This window comes from Aplysia californica, unplaced genomic scaffold, assembly GCF_000002075.1.
Source record: "Aplysia californica isolate F4 #8 unplaced genomic scaffold, AplCal3.0 scaffold00034, whole genome shotgun sequence".
Lineage (NCBI taxonomy): Eukaryota > Metazoa > Mollusca > Gastropoda > Aplysiida > Aplysiidae > Aplysia > Aplysia californica.
In genome coordinates this window covers 2,002,348-2,019,503 of record NW_004797304.1, presented here as the reverse complement: position 1 = coordinate 2,019,503, position 17,156 = coordinate 2,002,348, and the positions used below count along the sequence as shown (strand labels likewise).

Genomic DNA, 17,156 nt, shown 5'->3' with positions numbered 1-17,156 from the left:
TGTGTGTGTGTGTGTGATAGAAGAAGCCTGTAAATAATATAAAAATTGTGTCCCCAATCAACCCACACGGTATTTTGTTTTTGCATTAATTCAGTACCTTCCAGACAACAATAGATCATTTCCGAGTTCAATAAACATGGTCTAATGGAAATTTTTTAAAAGATGCGATAGTAGTTATAGTGGCATTGGCAGAGCCGAGGTAGTTGTAGTGGTGGTGGTAGTGGTAGAGGTAGGGATAATAATAGTAGCAGCAGCGGCAGGAATCCCATGTGCTGTTGGGTCAATAACAGCACCATCATCAACCTGTGTTACTTTGATGAGGTGTGGGGTGGGGTGGGGGGATGGGCCACCGTTTTTATAAGTTTCAAAGAAAAAATACACTCTCAGCCTGGGTGGGCCCTAGCAGGCACGGTCAGAAGCCCGCCTCCTGACTAATCTAAATTACCTTGATGGGGGCGTAAAATCACCTACAGGAAAAAAAGTATATTGTAATAAGAAACCATTCAGTTTACAAAACATGTATTTTTCTACCCAGACGTGAGCATTGGCGAGAAGCTGCCCTCGGACAGTGAGACAATGGACGTGTTTAAGGCTAAGTACATACAGGTTAGTGGTTTACTTGGTCGCTGTCGATCAACCTTGGTATTCGTCAAAACTGTGAAATAATGAACATGAAGTATGTTGTATAGTTTGACGAGTCACAGTGATCTGTGTTGGTCTCATTTCTCTTCTTGAATTAGGAACAGATTTTTGACGATTCAAGCATTTTGTAGTAAGATAAAGTTCTGAGAGAAAAAAACACAGATTATTTTATTTCTCCTGTTTGACTCGAGCAGTACATTTTGTTGTTGCTGTTGGGCTGAGTTGTTGCAAACTACAGTTTTTCTGAAGCTATAATACAGAGACACAAAAGTTCCACGTTTATTGGACTAATAGAAAACTTGGAGGGAGAAAATCGATAGAGAATTAAATATATAATTACATATTTTTCATTAGTCTGACTTGGGACTGCTTTGAAAATGTGTTTGTTTGAGTCTTTTTAGGTTACAACAAAAGTCATTTTTCTTGTTATTAATGTCCTAATCCTGGGATGTTATTGCTCTCACTCAGAATAAACCAAAACTTTGCACAACTTCGGACCCTGTAACAATTTTAAGAGAATGTTGATACTTTAGTGAATACGAAGCTGTATCTGGATAAGTCTTGACTTGGACAAGGTTTGTCTATTGAATGTTTGTCTGTGTGTGTGCAGGGCTACAACTCTGTGCGGGAATACATCGCTGCCCAGGGCCCCATGCCTTCCACTGTGCCAGACTTCTGGAGGATGGTGTGGGAACAGAAGTGTAAGGTCATTGTCATGCTCTCAGACCTTACAGAGGGGGGACGGGTAAGACTTTATTTTAAAAATTTGATAAAGATAAATGATTAGTATCAGCATTATCATCATCATCATCATTATCATCATTATCAATAGCCCAATGGATTGTTGACAATTGCCACAGTAGAACCAGTGTGCTGATCCTGGCTGACAGTCAGTTCCTCTGCAAGGGGCTGCTGGGCAACAGCTCAAACATAAATGGTTTGTGCCGCAAGTTCAGTGAAGCCAGAGCCACAATAAAAATCCGGTGGATTCCAAGCCATATTGGAATAGAAGGAAATGAGGCAGTAGACCAAGCTGCCAAAGAAGCCAGCGAAATTGAAGGAGATAGACGACCAGCAACATACAGAGGAGTCTTTCCAATTATCAAGAGGGAAATCAGAGACCCATCATGTAGAGCTAAGTAGTACCAGCACCTGGAAGATGTGTATTCTGGGTACTCCAATAAGCAGGAACAAAATATCACATGTCGCTGGGACCAGGTTGAGCTAGCGAGACTGCGGTTGGACCATCATTGGAGCTTGAGATGGTATAAGAACTTTGTAAATGAAGAGCTAGGCCCACGTTGCCGAAGATGAGGCCATGAAAAGGATGATTTCAAACATGTTTGAATGTATAGGAACAATGGCAATTCGAATGGAGTTATTTGGACGAGTGGAGGTGCCTCTAGATATATTGACAATGGAGCCGAAAAAGAGCCTCACTCTCGCTCGAAGATTTCTTCGTGGAGTCCACCAGGCCCATCAATGAAACCAAAAAATCATCATCATTGTTATACATTATGAAAGAATGTAATATGGAGACATGGATGTGGAATAGAAAAAGTATATGTGTGTGTGTGTGTGTGTGTGTGTGTGTGTATGTGTGTGTGTGTGTCTTAAGGATGAAGTAACTTTTATGCAGCAAGTGTCAAGTCTTTGATTCTAATTCGTAAATGTTTAAGCCTGTGTGTCTTTGGAGGGAGCCTAAGTTCCACATCTGCCTGGATTCTCTAGGAATAAGGTTTTGTTTGGTTAGGATTTGACCAAATCAATGCCCTCAAGCAACAGATCAAGGGTACTATTGTGGTCAGGACCTTGGAAGTGTAGGTCAACTGGCGGGCGAAGATTATTCTGCCCACAGTTCCCGCAGTTGTTACACGTCTCTCTATCTGTGGTGATGGTTTGAACCATAACATATAAGGCTGAGAAGATTTTACATTTAATACATAGATATCACTATCAAGATTATCATAGTTCTACCTGATTGCAATACCATAAAGATAAGTATTTCATTGCCATCATACTTCATTGTTGTGTGTCCAAATACAACGTTTTCAGGAAGAACAAAAAACCCTGCGTTCCAGACAGAACTTTATGTAAAGGAAAAATGATTTAATTCGTTTAACCCGTTATTATTTTAAGAAGAGGAGTGAGAATAGGACTGATCAATACGCCTCTTCAAACTCTAGAAACATACTTGGTTTTCCTTTTTTGTTCTCTCGAAAATGTGACATACTACGATGTTAAATGACAGTGACAATAACATATTTGAACTCCTCATTGTTCTTCTCAAAGAAGGTAGGGGGCCAACCTGATTTGCTCTTCTGGAATACAACAGTGGTGTTAAAACTAAAGTATAATGCCATGCCTTCGCGCATTACGATGATAACAGACCTCATGCGACGTTTGATTTGTATACTAGATTAAGCAGATTCCATATTGAGGGTTTGGGGGTGTTACGTGTTGCAAGATTCTTGTATTATGCAAACATTCACTGCCAACGTGTCTAAATGAGTGTAGTTGGTCAGAGTACACCGTCTCACACCTGTCTTAAAATCGGAAACCTTTCACTTTCAGGGAAAAGGGAAATCGTACTGGCCGAAGAAACTCAACGAATCTGTTGAGTATGGAGACATTGTGGTGAAGATGACCCAGGTCTTAATGATCAACAAATACACTATACGTAAATTCCAGATCTCCATGGTAAGTTATTTGTTTGTAGGTATAAATCGCCGGTATCTCGACTTCTATTCAAAATAGACAGGGTTTTTATACAAGTTTGTACACAACATTAGGAAGTCAAAAGGAATTTGTTTGATATTCATTTTTAGAAAAAATCAACATTTGATGTGACAACATATATTTATAAGGTTCCCAATGGTTTGTAAAGGCTACAAGTTGTGTGCTCTTTGTATTTCCTGTACTACTCGGTTTTTTACAATTATTATTAAAAAAATATTGCTGTTGTTATAACCACTCGCCAAAAACTACATCACTCGAGATTTATAAAGTTTTTGAAGCTAAGTTTATCTTTCTTTTATTTCTTGTCATAGCAAGAATATTCCAAAAATTTGGGCAAAGAGGTTACAAACTTGAAAACCCTTATGCTAGCAAATAAAACTTTAGCATTAATACCTTCTTTAAAAATCATTGTGAATTGAGACTAAAATGCGGTCAAAAAAGTGTGGCGCAACTTATTCTCAAATACCTTTTTAACGGATGAACCAATGTCACCCATATTTTGCATAGCAGTTTGCATCAATGTCTTAACTGAATCATACTTTTCCACAACTTTCGAGGTAAGATTAAAAAACGTTTCTTCTTTCATTTATTTAAAATACTACAAATATCCTTCACACGGAAAACGGAATTGTTCACAGCACTTCCCGCTTCTCACACATATTATTTTGCGTACGTATTTGGCCTACGTCACAGCTCACCAATGATACTTTTTTATGGCAAAACTAGTTACAAGAAATTTATTTATAGTGAACACTTTTTTGCACTAAAAGTTTTCAAAACATGCGTTCAAAAAGCATAATGTCGAGATAAGAAAAACATGACGGTCTTCCTTTTAAAAGCGATAACGTCCCAGCTGTAAACCTTTTTGAATCAGTAGAAATCACCCGTGTTGGATTTGTTATTAGTATTTATTGAGGAATTTTCTAGAAAAGAACTAACAGGTGTTTACAAAAATATAAAAGTGTTAAGACAAATTGATAAAAACCATTGTGCAAAAGCTGGAAAGCTTACCTTCGATAGTAGAATAATATCTATATAATCTAACTGGACTTGGCAGGCTTTGTGAACAAACTCCTCCCTTATTTCCTAACCACACCTTTGAAAAACTTTGCAGGCGTCCACAGCATCCTTGTGGTTAGGACTTAACTTTAAAAAATTCACTCGAACTGTTTTCCCCGATTTTCCAAATTGTTTTGTTTCGTCCACACAGAGTTCTAATCTTGGGAAAATCCGTCTTCTAAGACGCCATTGTAAACAAGTGAGGTTTTCGTTCACTAGCCGTGGGCAGTGCATCCTAACCTTTGAAATTCTGGAGTGCACAACCACGAAAGCGGAATAGAGAATCAATCTTACTTGACTTACTTGTCTTACTTATCCACTGTGTTGGGGTCATTGCAGTCGGAACATGTCCATCTCTGCTCTCTCCCGCCCCCCCTTTCAGGATCCATCCCAGAGTGTCTGCTTATAGTCTCCATCTTAATCTGGTTGGAGATCCGTCGGACTGGTCAGCACAGATGGCTGTGTTTCCCTTCTCCTCTTTGGATCCCCTTCTCCCTGAATCTACCTAGAGTGTGGGAACCGTTATCTGCCCTATTCTTCCTCAAATTTTCCCTTACAGCGGTTAGGACGGATGGTGGGTCCAGTGTCAAATTCCCTTCTACTTTTGCTTCTCCAGCCAGCCTGTCTGCTCTCTCGTTGCCGGTTACTCCCGCGTGGCCCGGGAAAGAGCTCCAGGTCCAAAACAAACAAGGACCACACACACCCATCCAATTACAGACCTATAGCACTAACGAGCTGTCTCTGCAAACTAATTGAAAAAATGATCCACAGGCGACTCATGTGGTTTCTGGAAACGACGGGCTCGCTGAGCGGTCTCCAGTGCGGATTCAGGAAAACTCGATCCACTCTGAATCACCTGGTCCGCCTGGAGACCTTTATACGCGAGACGTTCGCTGAAGGAGGCCACACGATCGCCATCTTTTTCGACCTAGAAAAGCCTTCGACACAACCTGGAAGTACGGCATTCTTCGAGACCTGCATGCACTCGGCATACGCGGTCACCTCCCTGCCCTCATTGGCAATTTCCTGAAGAACCGTTCCTTACAGGTTCATGTCGGATCCTCCCTTTCAAATCCCCACCAACAGGAGGAAGGAGTCCCTCAGGGGAGCATCCTTTCTCCTATCCTATTCGAAATTAAAATAAATTCCATAGTAAAAACCCTCCAAAACAGCATAGACAGCTCGTTATACGTTGACGACTTTTTGATATGCTGCCGTTCGAAAAATCCTCATTTGAGATCTATGGAAAGGCAGCTGCAAACACAGCTGCACAAACTCGAACAGTGGACCAACAATAACGGTTTCAAGTTCTCCCCGTCAAAGACGGTTGCAGTACACTTCTGCCGAACTGGCAGACGTGTGCTGCGGCCGGATTTGACACTATACGGGGAAAGGATTCCCGTCCAGGACCAAGCTCGTTTCCTTGTCGTCATTTTCGACAAAAAACTCACATTCATACCACACATCAAAGACCTTCGTGTGAGGTGCAGGAAAGCGCTAAACGCTTTGAAAATTCTATCGCATCCGGAGTGGGGCGGGGACTCAAAACACCTTCTCCACTTGTACATCTCCCTTGTCCGGTCCAGGCTTGACTACGGCTGTCAAGTCTACGGATCGGCAAAACCACACATCTTAAAAATGCTAGACCCAGTACAAAACCAAGGACTCCGCCTTGCTCTGGGGGCTTTCCGCACTTCTCCGGTGGAGAGCCTCCAGGCCGAGGCCAACATACCACCACTCTCACTCAGACGCACACAACTCTCACTACAATACGCAATTAAACAGAGCTCACCACCGGAAAATCCTGCGCACAACAGCATTTTTAAAACAAACCAAAACAAATTCCAAAACAACGAAAAACTCATCAAACCCTTCGACCTCAGAATCCCTGAAGACCTCAAAAACGTACACTTTTCCAAACAAGACATCCAACAAATTCTTTTCCCCGACCTCTCTTCGTGGCACTTCACCAAGGCAAACGTAGACTTACAGCTAACACACGCAACAAAGAAAGCAGAAACACCAAAACTTTTAAAGCAGAATAAAAAAAAAGTTAATATATAAATACCCCGTCTTCACGGATGGCTCCAAAAAAGACAATGAAGTGGGCGCCGCAGCCCTACCTCCCAACAGTATACACCAGAGGAGACTTCATCCTGAAGCCTCCATTTTCTCTGCGGAGGCCACTGCTATTGACATGGCACTGGACTCCGTAGAAAATTCCCCAAACAAATCTTTCCTAATCCTTTCTGACTCTCTGTCTTGCATCACCTCACTCACAAACTACACACTTTTACACCCAGAAATGGTTAGGCTACAACAGAAAATTCACACACTATTCGAGACAGAAAAAACATCATGTTCGCATGGATACCTAGCCATGTGGGCATCCGAGGAAACGAGCAGGTAGACGACCTGGCGAAGAAAGCCTCATCTCTTCTGCTGGGATCAACGACAAACACTCACCCACAGACTGACTTTAGAAATAAAGCAAAAAAGTACACCTCCAGTCTGTGGGAGAGCCACTGGGAAAAACGGAAAAACAACAAACTGAATGTTATAAAACCCAAACTGAAACAGCAAAATCATTCCGACCTCTCCAGAAGAGACGAAGTCATTTTTACTCGATTGCTCTTCGGACACACAGCCCTGACCCATAAATACCCCCTACAGGGAGATGAGAAGCCGTTCTATGTCGGATGCGACACAGATTTTACCGTTATACACATCTTAACCAACTGTCTGGACTTTGAAGAGATCCGAAGGAAATATTATAAATGCAAGAAATTGCAAGACATTTTTTCTGTCGTTGGTCCCAGCAGAATTTTGAATTTTATGAAGGCCATTGGCCTTTATGGCGAATTGTAAAGTGAAACAATATTGCTAAAAAAATTATTGTTATTTATAAGAGTTGTTTTAAATCGCAAATATATTAACACTGAATTCTAGTATTTTAGCATTTTAAAGTCTAATTGTCGACCAACCGTGCAGTGAACTTTACTGTTGCGAATGCTACCAACTTGTGTTTCGCGCGCTCATATGACCTTATGCAGTTGCGAGCGCCGTAAAACCCTATACTACTACTACTACAATGATTTTCAGGCGATCATTCCTTTCATCGAAAGGGGGATCGGCTAGTTTGACAATAAGTTGCTCCACGAATTTTTGACCGTACTGTAGTACCTGATTCCTTTTTTCTAACAATGATGAGTCCATTTTTTTTTTGCAGGGTTCAGACACACGCCTGTTGACCCACTTTTCCCTGCAAGGCTGGACTGACGCCAAGGTCGACTTGACAGTAGAAGATGTGGTAGGCTTCGTCCAAATTGTGCGACAGGAAGCCATACATACGAATTCTGGGCCGTTTGTCGTCCATTGCAGGTTGGTAGATGCTTTCTCACATGATTAAAATAAAAGCCGATTGGTCAATTAAGGAATGTGCATAATTAATCTGAATAATCAAATCGGATTGAATACTGGCATTTGTGGTGTAGCGCATAAACACTTCACAGTCGCATGCAGTAGACCGCAGTTTGATTCCCAAATGGGTAGAAGTTTTTTTATAGAGAATCTTGATCTTTCTACAGGGATGTTTTATAGAGTATCTCGATTTTTCTGCTGGGATGTTGTATCCCCCTCAGTCCGAGTTGGCCCTGACAGTGTTATGTTTGGAAGCCCGCCTCCTAAATAATAATCTCATTTTGTGTCGGTGGGGGTGTAAAAATACCCACATTTTACTATTTTAAAAAATTTCGGATGGGGTCATCGGGAAATGTCACTGACCAGCGCACTCTGTATATTGTCTTTTTGTACGGAGTGCAATAGGCCCTATTGGAAGGCGTATTTGTGTTTGTGTGTGTATGTTTGTGTGTGTGTGTGTGTGTGTGTGTGTGTGTGTGTGTGTGTGTGTGTGTGTGTGCTCTATGTTATGAGTACCCTGTTCTATGTTATGATGTTCACAGCGCTGGTGTGGGTCACACTGGTACTTTTATCGCCCTGGACTATTTGAGCCAGTTCGTGGACAAGCACAGACTAGATAAGAACATCGACGTTTTCAGTTACGTCATGAAGATGAGAGAGAACTGTCCCGGTATGGTGCAGACGGAGGTGAGGTTCACAGTCCAAACCTAAGTTAGGTTTAGGTATCCATCAAACTGATACCTTGGTACAGGTATCCAAGCTGCTCCTAAACAATTGCAAGAATGATACCAGAAGATCAAGAAGCATAACAAATCTAGTCAATTTTATACCTCCTATCTCCACAAATAAGAGTGGCTATTTCTCAAACATCGTATGCTTGTGTTCAACTACTTGTCTTCCAAATTCCTCTGTCCAACATTAATAGAGCAAACTGCGTCTGTAATTCACCAGCTTTTTTCCTCTGTACGTATTCTCCGTACACATCGACGAGTTCCCTGAAAAATCCCATTGGGTCATTTCCTTAGGTTATATGCATGTACAAATTACATGATGCCTCCTCTTTGACATTCCCACCATAAGGGTCGCCATATCTGATGTGATATACCAGACACATAAGTTTTGCTGTACACCTGCAAGTTTTACTTGCGCAACTTCGAGTAGAGATCATAGCCTTTTGCACAACAGATGATAAAGAGAGGTATTTTATTTTCAGTCATGACCATTTTCACAATCCTTGTCGGAGAGGCCTTTTATTTTGATAGTTACAGACTGGATGCTTTTCCAGGCAAAACAGAGTTAATTGATATATTTTTATCTAACTGCCAACCGTGATTTTATTTTCAGACTCAGTACATTTTCATCTTTGATGCACTGATGGCGGTGATACAGAAAAAGATAAATGAAGACCAGGAGAGGGTCTATGACAATATCAGAGAGAGTGAAGAGGACATGAACGAGAACCTTTCCCCGGAAGAAACTTCACATTATTATTCAAACCTGTAGGTCTTCTTGGATTTCCCATTTTGTCCATGACAGCTCAACTTTTGCTGGATGAACAGGTTTTGTGGATGCTTTGAGAGCACTCTTGTCTTGTCCTTTCATTGTACTTCTTTTCACTCTGTTTTATCTCCTGGTCTCTCCCTGTCTGAATGGAGCTGTTATTGCACTGGTTTGCCATAAAATTGGTTAATAGGCTGCTAGACAACTAAGTATGAGGTTTCTTCAATTGTAAAATATTTTGACAAGCTGTGTTTTATGCATATGTCGATTTTGATACAATAGAAAGGCAGAAGGACACAACTGGTCGATAGGGTGTCAGAGAGATTGGTATGATTTTTCTTCAATTGTAAAATGTCGAGAAACATTTTGACAAGCTGTGTTTTATGCATATGTCGATTTTGATACAATAGAAATAGTTATATTTTGTAACTAAGGCTTGCAGCTTCGAGTACTTGTGACTGACAGGGTTTTTTGTGCACTATTCAGTATAACCTTTTAGGCTACCCAAGATAACGAATTACGTGTTGTTGAGTTGAGGTCTAGTTACACCGTACTGAATCAAGTAAAACACCGAAGATCCAGCTCAGGAGAGAAGCAAAATATGTGTGTGTAGATAATGTACAGCTTACAGCTCTTGATTCTTTTTTTTCTACTTGCCTTCGCTTCTGCCTCCAGTTGTCTTCTAATCCTGATTCAATCGAATGAGCGTTAGCTAATCCATTCCTTGTGCTCCCATTTCTTCACACCGACTACTTCTTGACATGTTAAAGTAAAGACTTCTAACTGAGATATAAGGTATTTCAATGATGGGTGTTTGACATGTGTGCGCTGGACAAGGAGCAAATACACGTACTTTGTTCCATGAAGACTTAGCTCTAGAAGTTTCCAGGAAAGTGACCAAGTATAGTCGAACCTCCTCTATTACCGGGTGCCCATTGCAGATGGGATCGGTCGGGTCGGGTAGATCACTCGACTCGTCGTCTGAAAACAAACATGTATGTTTTTGAGGCAACGAATCACGTGATCAGTATATACATATTATATTATATATATATATATATATATATATATATATATATATATATATATATATATATATATATATATATGACAATCACCTGTACAAACAACCACTCGCCCCCCCCCCCCTCCCCTTGTGTATTTTTAAACAGGATAATGACACTGAGTAAGATATCCACCAGTCTAAGTCATCCACGTTTGTCCTCAACAATGGATAGCCGTCTTAGACAATTTCACCTGGATAAATAATTATTTCTAGATCTTAAGTTTTAGAGATGAACACATAAATTATGAAACTTTAACATGCATTTCTATCCTACTGATCTTTTCATTTGTGCCCCTTTATGGTTTTGTGCCCGTCAACAGGAAATGTACACCTAGTGACCGACTAGAACGGTTGTCAATTATGGCTGTCTGGGTCTTTCTCAAAGATAAGACTGAGAATATTTTACATTTTATTTTTCTAAACAACTGAAACTCCAGACTGCATTGTTATGCTACTAATGACTCTTTATATAACGAATGAAGGGTTCTTTCCTTTCTTGGAAAACTCAATTTCCTACATCCAACATTAAAAACCTTTTGGGGGGACACGTCTTTCTTTCATTCTACTACTAATAGAATAAAACCGTGTTATCCTTCAGAAAGTGAATTTCAGCAAACCAAAGTCGAGATTTTTTCTTTGCTGTAGTTTTTTGTGCCAAGATCTCATGCTTTAATTCTCAAACTGTGTTTTTGTGAACATTATTCTGTGTTTGTTCTTCAGAGCCTGAGTCCCAAAATGTGGAAGTGATCAACGACCAAAAAGAAACTCCCATGACGGTTCTGTAAAGATCTCAACTCACGTGCCCCGAACGACCTGCTCTTTCCACTCAACTGCTCAACCTCTCCGCAAGCCTTCCCTGTTGGCCCACAGCCCTGTCCTCTTGGAAGAAACTGTGACCTTTTTGTCTGCAGCAAACACCAACTTTAGTGCCTTATACATAATACATTTGCCTTATATCTTTATACTTTATCCTCTTCTCCCACTTTGTCATCGGCTTTCAGTAGGGCGCTCCGTTAGCTCAGTTGGTATAATGCAGGGCAATAGAGCGTACTTTCTTGGTTCGAATCCTAGGCTCAGCACTCTTGAAATTGGATTATGTTGTGGAGATTTTCAGGCTTTCAACATATTTGGCTCAATCCTATCGGAGACGGACGTTAAATAACCCATGTACTTACACACACACATACACACACACACACACACACACACACACACATACACACACACACACACACACACACATACACACACACATACACACACACACACAAACACACACACAATTTCCAGACAAACGGTGAGTTTTTCTATTCTCATGGAATTAGTTAAGTAATCACGGTTCTTTTGGTGGACGTCGTTTTGAGAACTCCATAAATAAAAAGATCTTTGCACATGCCGTAACCCCTCCCCCCTCGCCTTCCTTCTCCTCCCCCCTCCCCATGTTGGCCTCAAAGAGGGTGGAGTCCCCAGATGTGTGTAGCAGGTCAAGTGAGCTCCGAATGGAGGCCTCAACTATACTTTTACTATTGTTTCTCAACTTTCTGTATATGAACACCCGACTGTAACACACACAGAACCCCCCGTGTTGGTCAATATCTGGCCTTGTCTGCTACACTTTCCTTTGTTACAGCCGTTAAGGAACTCTTAAATGTTTATGTAAGAGCTTCTAGTTTTGATTCCATAATATTTTGATTGTGACATGTTCAGGACATCTGGGCCGTAGGCTGCACACAAGAAACATTCTATCCCTTTTATTTGATAAGAGTTGTACAAGATGAATAGATGAGGACCATAGCATGCTTTTAGCAATAATGTACAGGAAATGCGTTTTTGGGGACACAATGAATAGACATAAAGGTCTTGCAAATCTAGCTCTCATTGGCAAAATTGAAGGCAAGCGAGGCAGGGGTAGGCCCAGAACAACATACCTAGGGAACCTAAACAAATGGGTAACAGGGAAAGATCAGGGAAACGTAGCTTTTTTAGAGCATCCGAGCAAAGGAATGAATAGAGAACCACGATCGCCGATGTCTGTCCTAGATCTGGCACTGGATGATGATGATGAAGATGATGATGATGATGATGATGATGATGATGATGATGATGATGATGATGATGATGATGATGATGATGACGATGATGATGATGATGACGACGTTCTTCAAATATCAACTTTCCATACTTAGCTTTTTTATAGCAGTTCTCTGCCTTCACCCTAACATGCATATTACCCATGAAATGAGATGGACTCTCAAAAGGTTTGAATTAAGAAAAGTAATGATCATTGCTCTCTCCCTGCACGTAGGTAGTCTAGATAATTTCTGTGACGCTTTACATGTAATCAGAAATCTAAAGTAGCATTTTGTGAGCTTCAGCACTTGAGGGAGATCCGTTCTGATTCCCTTACGGTATAAGATATACATTTACAAATGTACTCATATTGTTGCTTCTCTGCTCTATATTTGAAGACTGTAACTTTAACTGGGATTCGAATTGCTTCTTTGATGCTCTACAAAGAGGTAAAATGTTTTTCTTCCTTGGCTAATGCCAGACTAATTGTTTTTGTAGGAGTAGCAGTATTAGGGACATTATTCTGGTGCACTACATTCGAAGGCAAACGATCAGGTGGTTCGGACATCTCAGACCTAATCAGCTTGCCAGCAAAGCCTACAACAGGAAAGTATCTGGGTACAAGGCAAGAGGAAGACCAAGAAAGACCTGGATCCAGGGTGTGAAGGATACCATGAGAACATAAAATATCCCACCCAGCCAGGCCATCAAACTTGCTAGAGACAGGGAGCTCTTTCTCCCCTCGGATAAAGTAAATTAAAGTATTCAGGTGCACTGTTTTGAGAACCGCCGGTTCATGTACCATTATAGTTGCCGAGTGAATAAAGAAAGTTCTTTATAAAAATCCTCTATTTTTACAAGTGATGTCAATATCAGCTGTGTTCTGTTTTTACTATGTAGTTTTCTATTGTATAAAGATTATCCCAAACATTTCATAAACATTCCTCCAAGACTTCGCAAGTGCTGAAGAACCGAGGGGGTGGGGGTGATTTTATTCTAATGATGAATTGTAAAATATCTCATATATCAATTTCATATTATGTTTTAGTTTTATGCATATTTACACAAACGTAGATTTTTGGTATTTATTTGCACCTATTGTCATGCGCTTGATGTATATTTAGATCTATATATTATGAACAATGTTGTGATTGCATAATATTTTATTTTCTGTCTTTTTTTTAACCAGGTGGGGGGTGTCTCTGTCTCTCTGTCTCTCTGTCTCTCTGTCTCTCTGTCTCTCTCTCTCTCTCTCTCTCTCTCTCTCTCTCTCTCTTCAAAGATTTTAAAATACTCAAGACATGTCGCGGGATAAATGATGATGTAGATCTAGGTCACGGGTTTCGCAAGGGAAAGTTGGTATATTTTTATCTATTTCTCTATTTACCTTATTCTATATTTTTATTGGCACATTTTCTTCCTTCATAGAGTATAGAGCTATAGCTTGTTCACTTTCGTCTGACTGCTGTTAAAACAAGGTAAAATTAAATTACTCTGTTAATCTGCTTCGACTTTTGCATGGGCCTACGGGTCTAAGTATTGGATGACCAACAGAATCGAAAAGCTCATTTATAAAGGTCACTGCAAACTAAGGTTCCAACACCTTTTCTTAGTTGCTAGCCTAATACGGATTTTTAAAAAAACTGATAAGGGATTTACAGCATACACCTAAAACATTACAAAGTTGACATTTTTTTCTCAACACCACAGCAAAACGTTCACCTAAAAAAACACAATTCAAGAAACGGTGTGAGTAATATTTAAGACTCACGTGGAGACATGGAGACAGTCCTGGGATGAAATCGACAAACTTACAATGAAATGTAGGGGCAGGGTGGTGTCGCTGTCTCAAAATGAGCTATTTGTTGGTTAGGTTGCTATAAGTCATTTATCTTAGCTCAAGTCTGTATATGTATGTACCCAAAGAGTTGTTTTCAATTAATATTATTGGGCCCACAGAGAAAAAACTTTTTATTATTACTGGATCAATGTTTTAAAAAAATAATTTTGTTTCTACTGGCCAGTAGAAGTCTCGTGCAAAGTTTCTTTGACATTTGTAAAGTAAATAAGCTACATTCTGTTTTTACTCGGACAGACAAAAAAATGAACAATCTATATTGTACGTATTTACTACAGCATCCTTAATTTTTATAATATTTCTTCAGCTTTAGTGATGTTTTTGTAGAATTTGAAATGTATCTTAATTGCTTACACCAATTTTTAATAAAAAAGGGAGTATTCTTTCAATTCTTGATATGTCTTCTAAAAATCTATTTTTTCAATGTTGGTTGGTGCGTTGACTTTTTTTTCTCACGCTAGATTCTAAGGTGGATGCGGACATTTCTCGTTCAATCTCCGTAGAATTGTAAATGGGCTGATTCATGTCACGCTCATAACTGTGCCTGATCTAATCCTTACTATTGTCATTTCCCTCTACTTCTTTTGTATGTTTGTCACACTCTTGTGACTTGCTATTTCCGGGGTGCCCTGATAGTCGAAGCAGACCTTGTGCTGTTGAAGCTAGAGAGGTTAGCAGAGTAAGTCTGATTCCATGTAAAGATTTTTCTGTTGAAACCCACCCCTTTGCGCTCATATGACCTTATGCACTTGCGAGCGCCGTAAAACCCTCTGCTAAAAAAAGCACAAAAACATACCTTGTAACGTTTTTAAAAGAGCAAACAAAACATCTCTCTGTCTCTAACACTGCCCCCCCCCCCTTTCTGTAGCAAATGTAAGGGCCCTTTGTTGCTTCTATTCCAATAATATTATTTCTGTCGGAAAAACTCAAACGAATGAAAAAACAACAACAGAAAAAGCCGGGAAAACCTGATATTTGGCATCCCTGTATTAAAAATAGAAACGATTGAACATCTCCTTTGCTTCCACCCTTAGCCCCAGCCATCAACCAATGCCCCACAGTCAACCAGAGGCACACCTTCCGTGCTTGGACCAATCATTCGAAGAACTTTTTTCTTGACTAGCCGGCCGATCAGAGCTACAGGCATTGGTCAAACTATTTTCCCACCTCTTTCCTCTGGCTACCCAGGAAAGTTTCCGTGCTGGAGCGCCACTCGAGCACTTTCACAGACACTGGTGAGATTTCCCACCCACACCACCCTCACCATCTGCACCGCGTAGGGCTGACATAGATTGGGGGGGGGGGGGGGGGGGGGGGGGCGGAGAGCACTGAGACCGTATTTGTAATCATTGGGTAGCATCAAGGAAGGTATAAATGGTCGTTTTTAAGCACAAGGGGGTTATCCCGAAAAATGCTGTTTGGGGATAATTGAAGGTAAAGTTTTTGCCCTCGTTTATTTTCTTTAAAAAACAAGGAGAGTTTTCTCTATAACCAAACATATACACACCAATGAAACCAAACTTCTCCTATAGGTAGGAAAATGCCCACTTTTGGTGTAGGTCAAGATTTCTGGAAACCCCCGAAATCTGGGTTAGCCCGCTTGTCCTTAAAAGCGACCAAATAAAATTTCTTCTTAGGTCCGTGGGTGACATTTTTCCCGACGTCGCCGCGCTTTTCCCTTTCGTCAACCCTCAGCCACATCCCGAATCGTCAGCCACATCCCAACCTTTAAAACGGTTCAAACTTCAATCTATTTATAGGTAGTTAGATCTACCAGAACATGTATTAGGCAAAGTGATGTGCAATGATAGTCGCAATAGAGAGATTGTTTTGGTCTCTCTTTCCTCATCTGCACCACACGAATTTGTTAATGTTTTTCCCTGGACTCTGCCTTTACTAAAGTCTCGAATCTAGATCTAGTTGTAATCTAGTTGCAGCTTGCAGATTTAATAAATTGCCGACAGGGATAGAGAGAGAGAGAGAGAAGGGGGAGGAGTAAATCTTGCAAGAACTTCCGGGCAAAACAAAACGGCGACCCGCGTAGTTCGGCTCGATTCGAAAAGTGAAATAGCCAAAGCATCTTTGTAGACCATCAAATTAGCTTATTCTTGTGCTATAACGTCATTTTTTTCTTTGCTTTTGTCAATTTGATCACCCACACCGATAGACAGTATTCCGCAATTAGGAAAAACGGGTCTTGTTTCAGACCAGGCGAGAATAGCCAACGCTGACAAGTCTCACCCGGGGTGAAAGGTCGATCGTATTTTTATTCTCACCCCGGGTGAGGATAGCCACTTCCTTACTTAAATGATTAGGTGATTAAACTTGATCTCTATTTAACAATATAAAAGTCAATTTAAGCTTCATTTCGTTAGAAAAAATGTGTTAGGTTTGCTAACGTCTTAGACTTTGTGTTAAACAGCACTTAACAAAACGAAGCCTTACAAGCCTAGGGTGGCCTTGGTAATCTCGAAGGTTTAGAAGTAGAAGTAGAAGAGTCTACTTCTAGAGTCTAGTCCAATTTATTTAATTTCTTGAATGTACAGGATAACAGAAATCTGCAACCTGCAACTAGATTACAACTCTACACCTAGATCTAGATTCGAAATTTTAGTAGTAAAGGCAGAGTCCTGGGAAAAATATCAACAAATTCACGAGGTGATGAGTAAAAAGAGACCAATACAATCTCAATATCGCGACTATCACTGCACGTCACTTCGCCAAATGCATGTTCCGGTTGGGATGTGGTTGACGATTCGGAATGTGGCTGCGGGTTGACGAAAGGGGAAAGCGCGACGTAGC

General features: G+C 40.6%; 1 protein-coding gene across 1 annotated transcript in view; it reads left to right on the top strand.

The window, feature by feature from the left end:
- LOC101861639 (phosphatidylinositol phosphatase PTPRQ) overlaps positions 1 to 11,624 on the top strand; it is a 78,597-nt gene extending 66,973 nt beyond the window's left edge. The window contains exons 30-36 of the mRNA XM_035973852.1: positions 536 to 606; positions 1,253 to 1,387; positions 3,217 to 3,342; positions 7,670 to 7,821; positions 8,403 to 8,547; positions 9,205 to 9,359; positions 11,147 to 11,624. Coding sequence (XP_035829745.1) covers positions 536 to 606; positions 1,253 to 1,387; positions 3,217 to 3,342; positions 7,670 to 7,821; positions 8,403 to 8,547; positions 9,205 to 9,359; positions 11,147 to 11,153 — 791 coding nt within the window. The 3' untranslated portion in view covers positions 11,154 to 11,624. The remainder of the gene's footprint in view (positions 1 to 535; positions 607 to 1,252; positions 1,388 to 3,216; positions 3,343 to 7,669; positions 7,822 to 8,402; positions 8,548 to 9,204; positions 9,360 to 11,146) is intronic.
- The last annotated feature ends 5,532 nt before the right edge of the window (positions 11,625 to 17,156 follow it).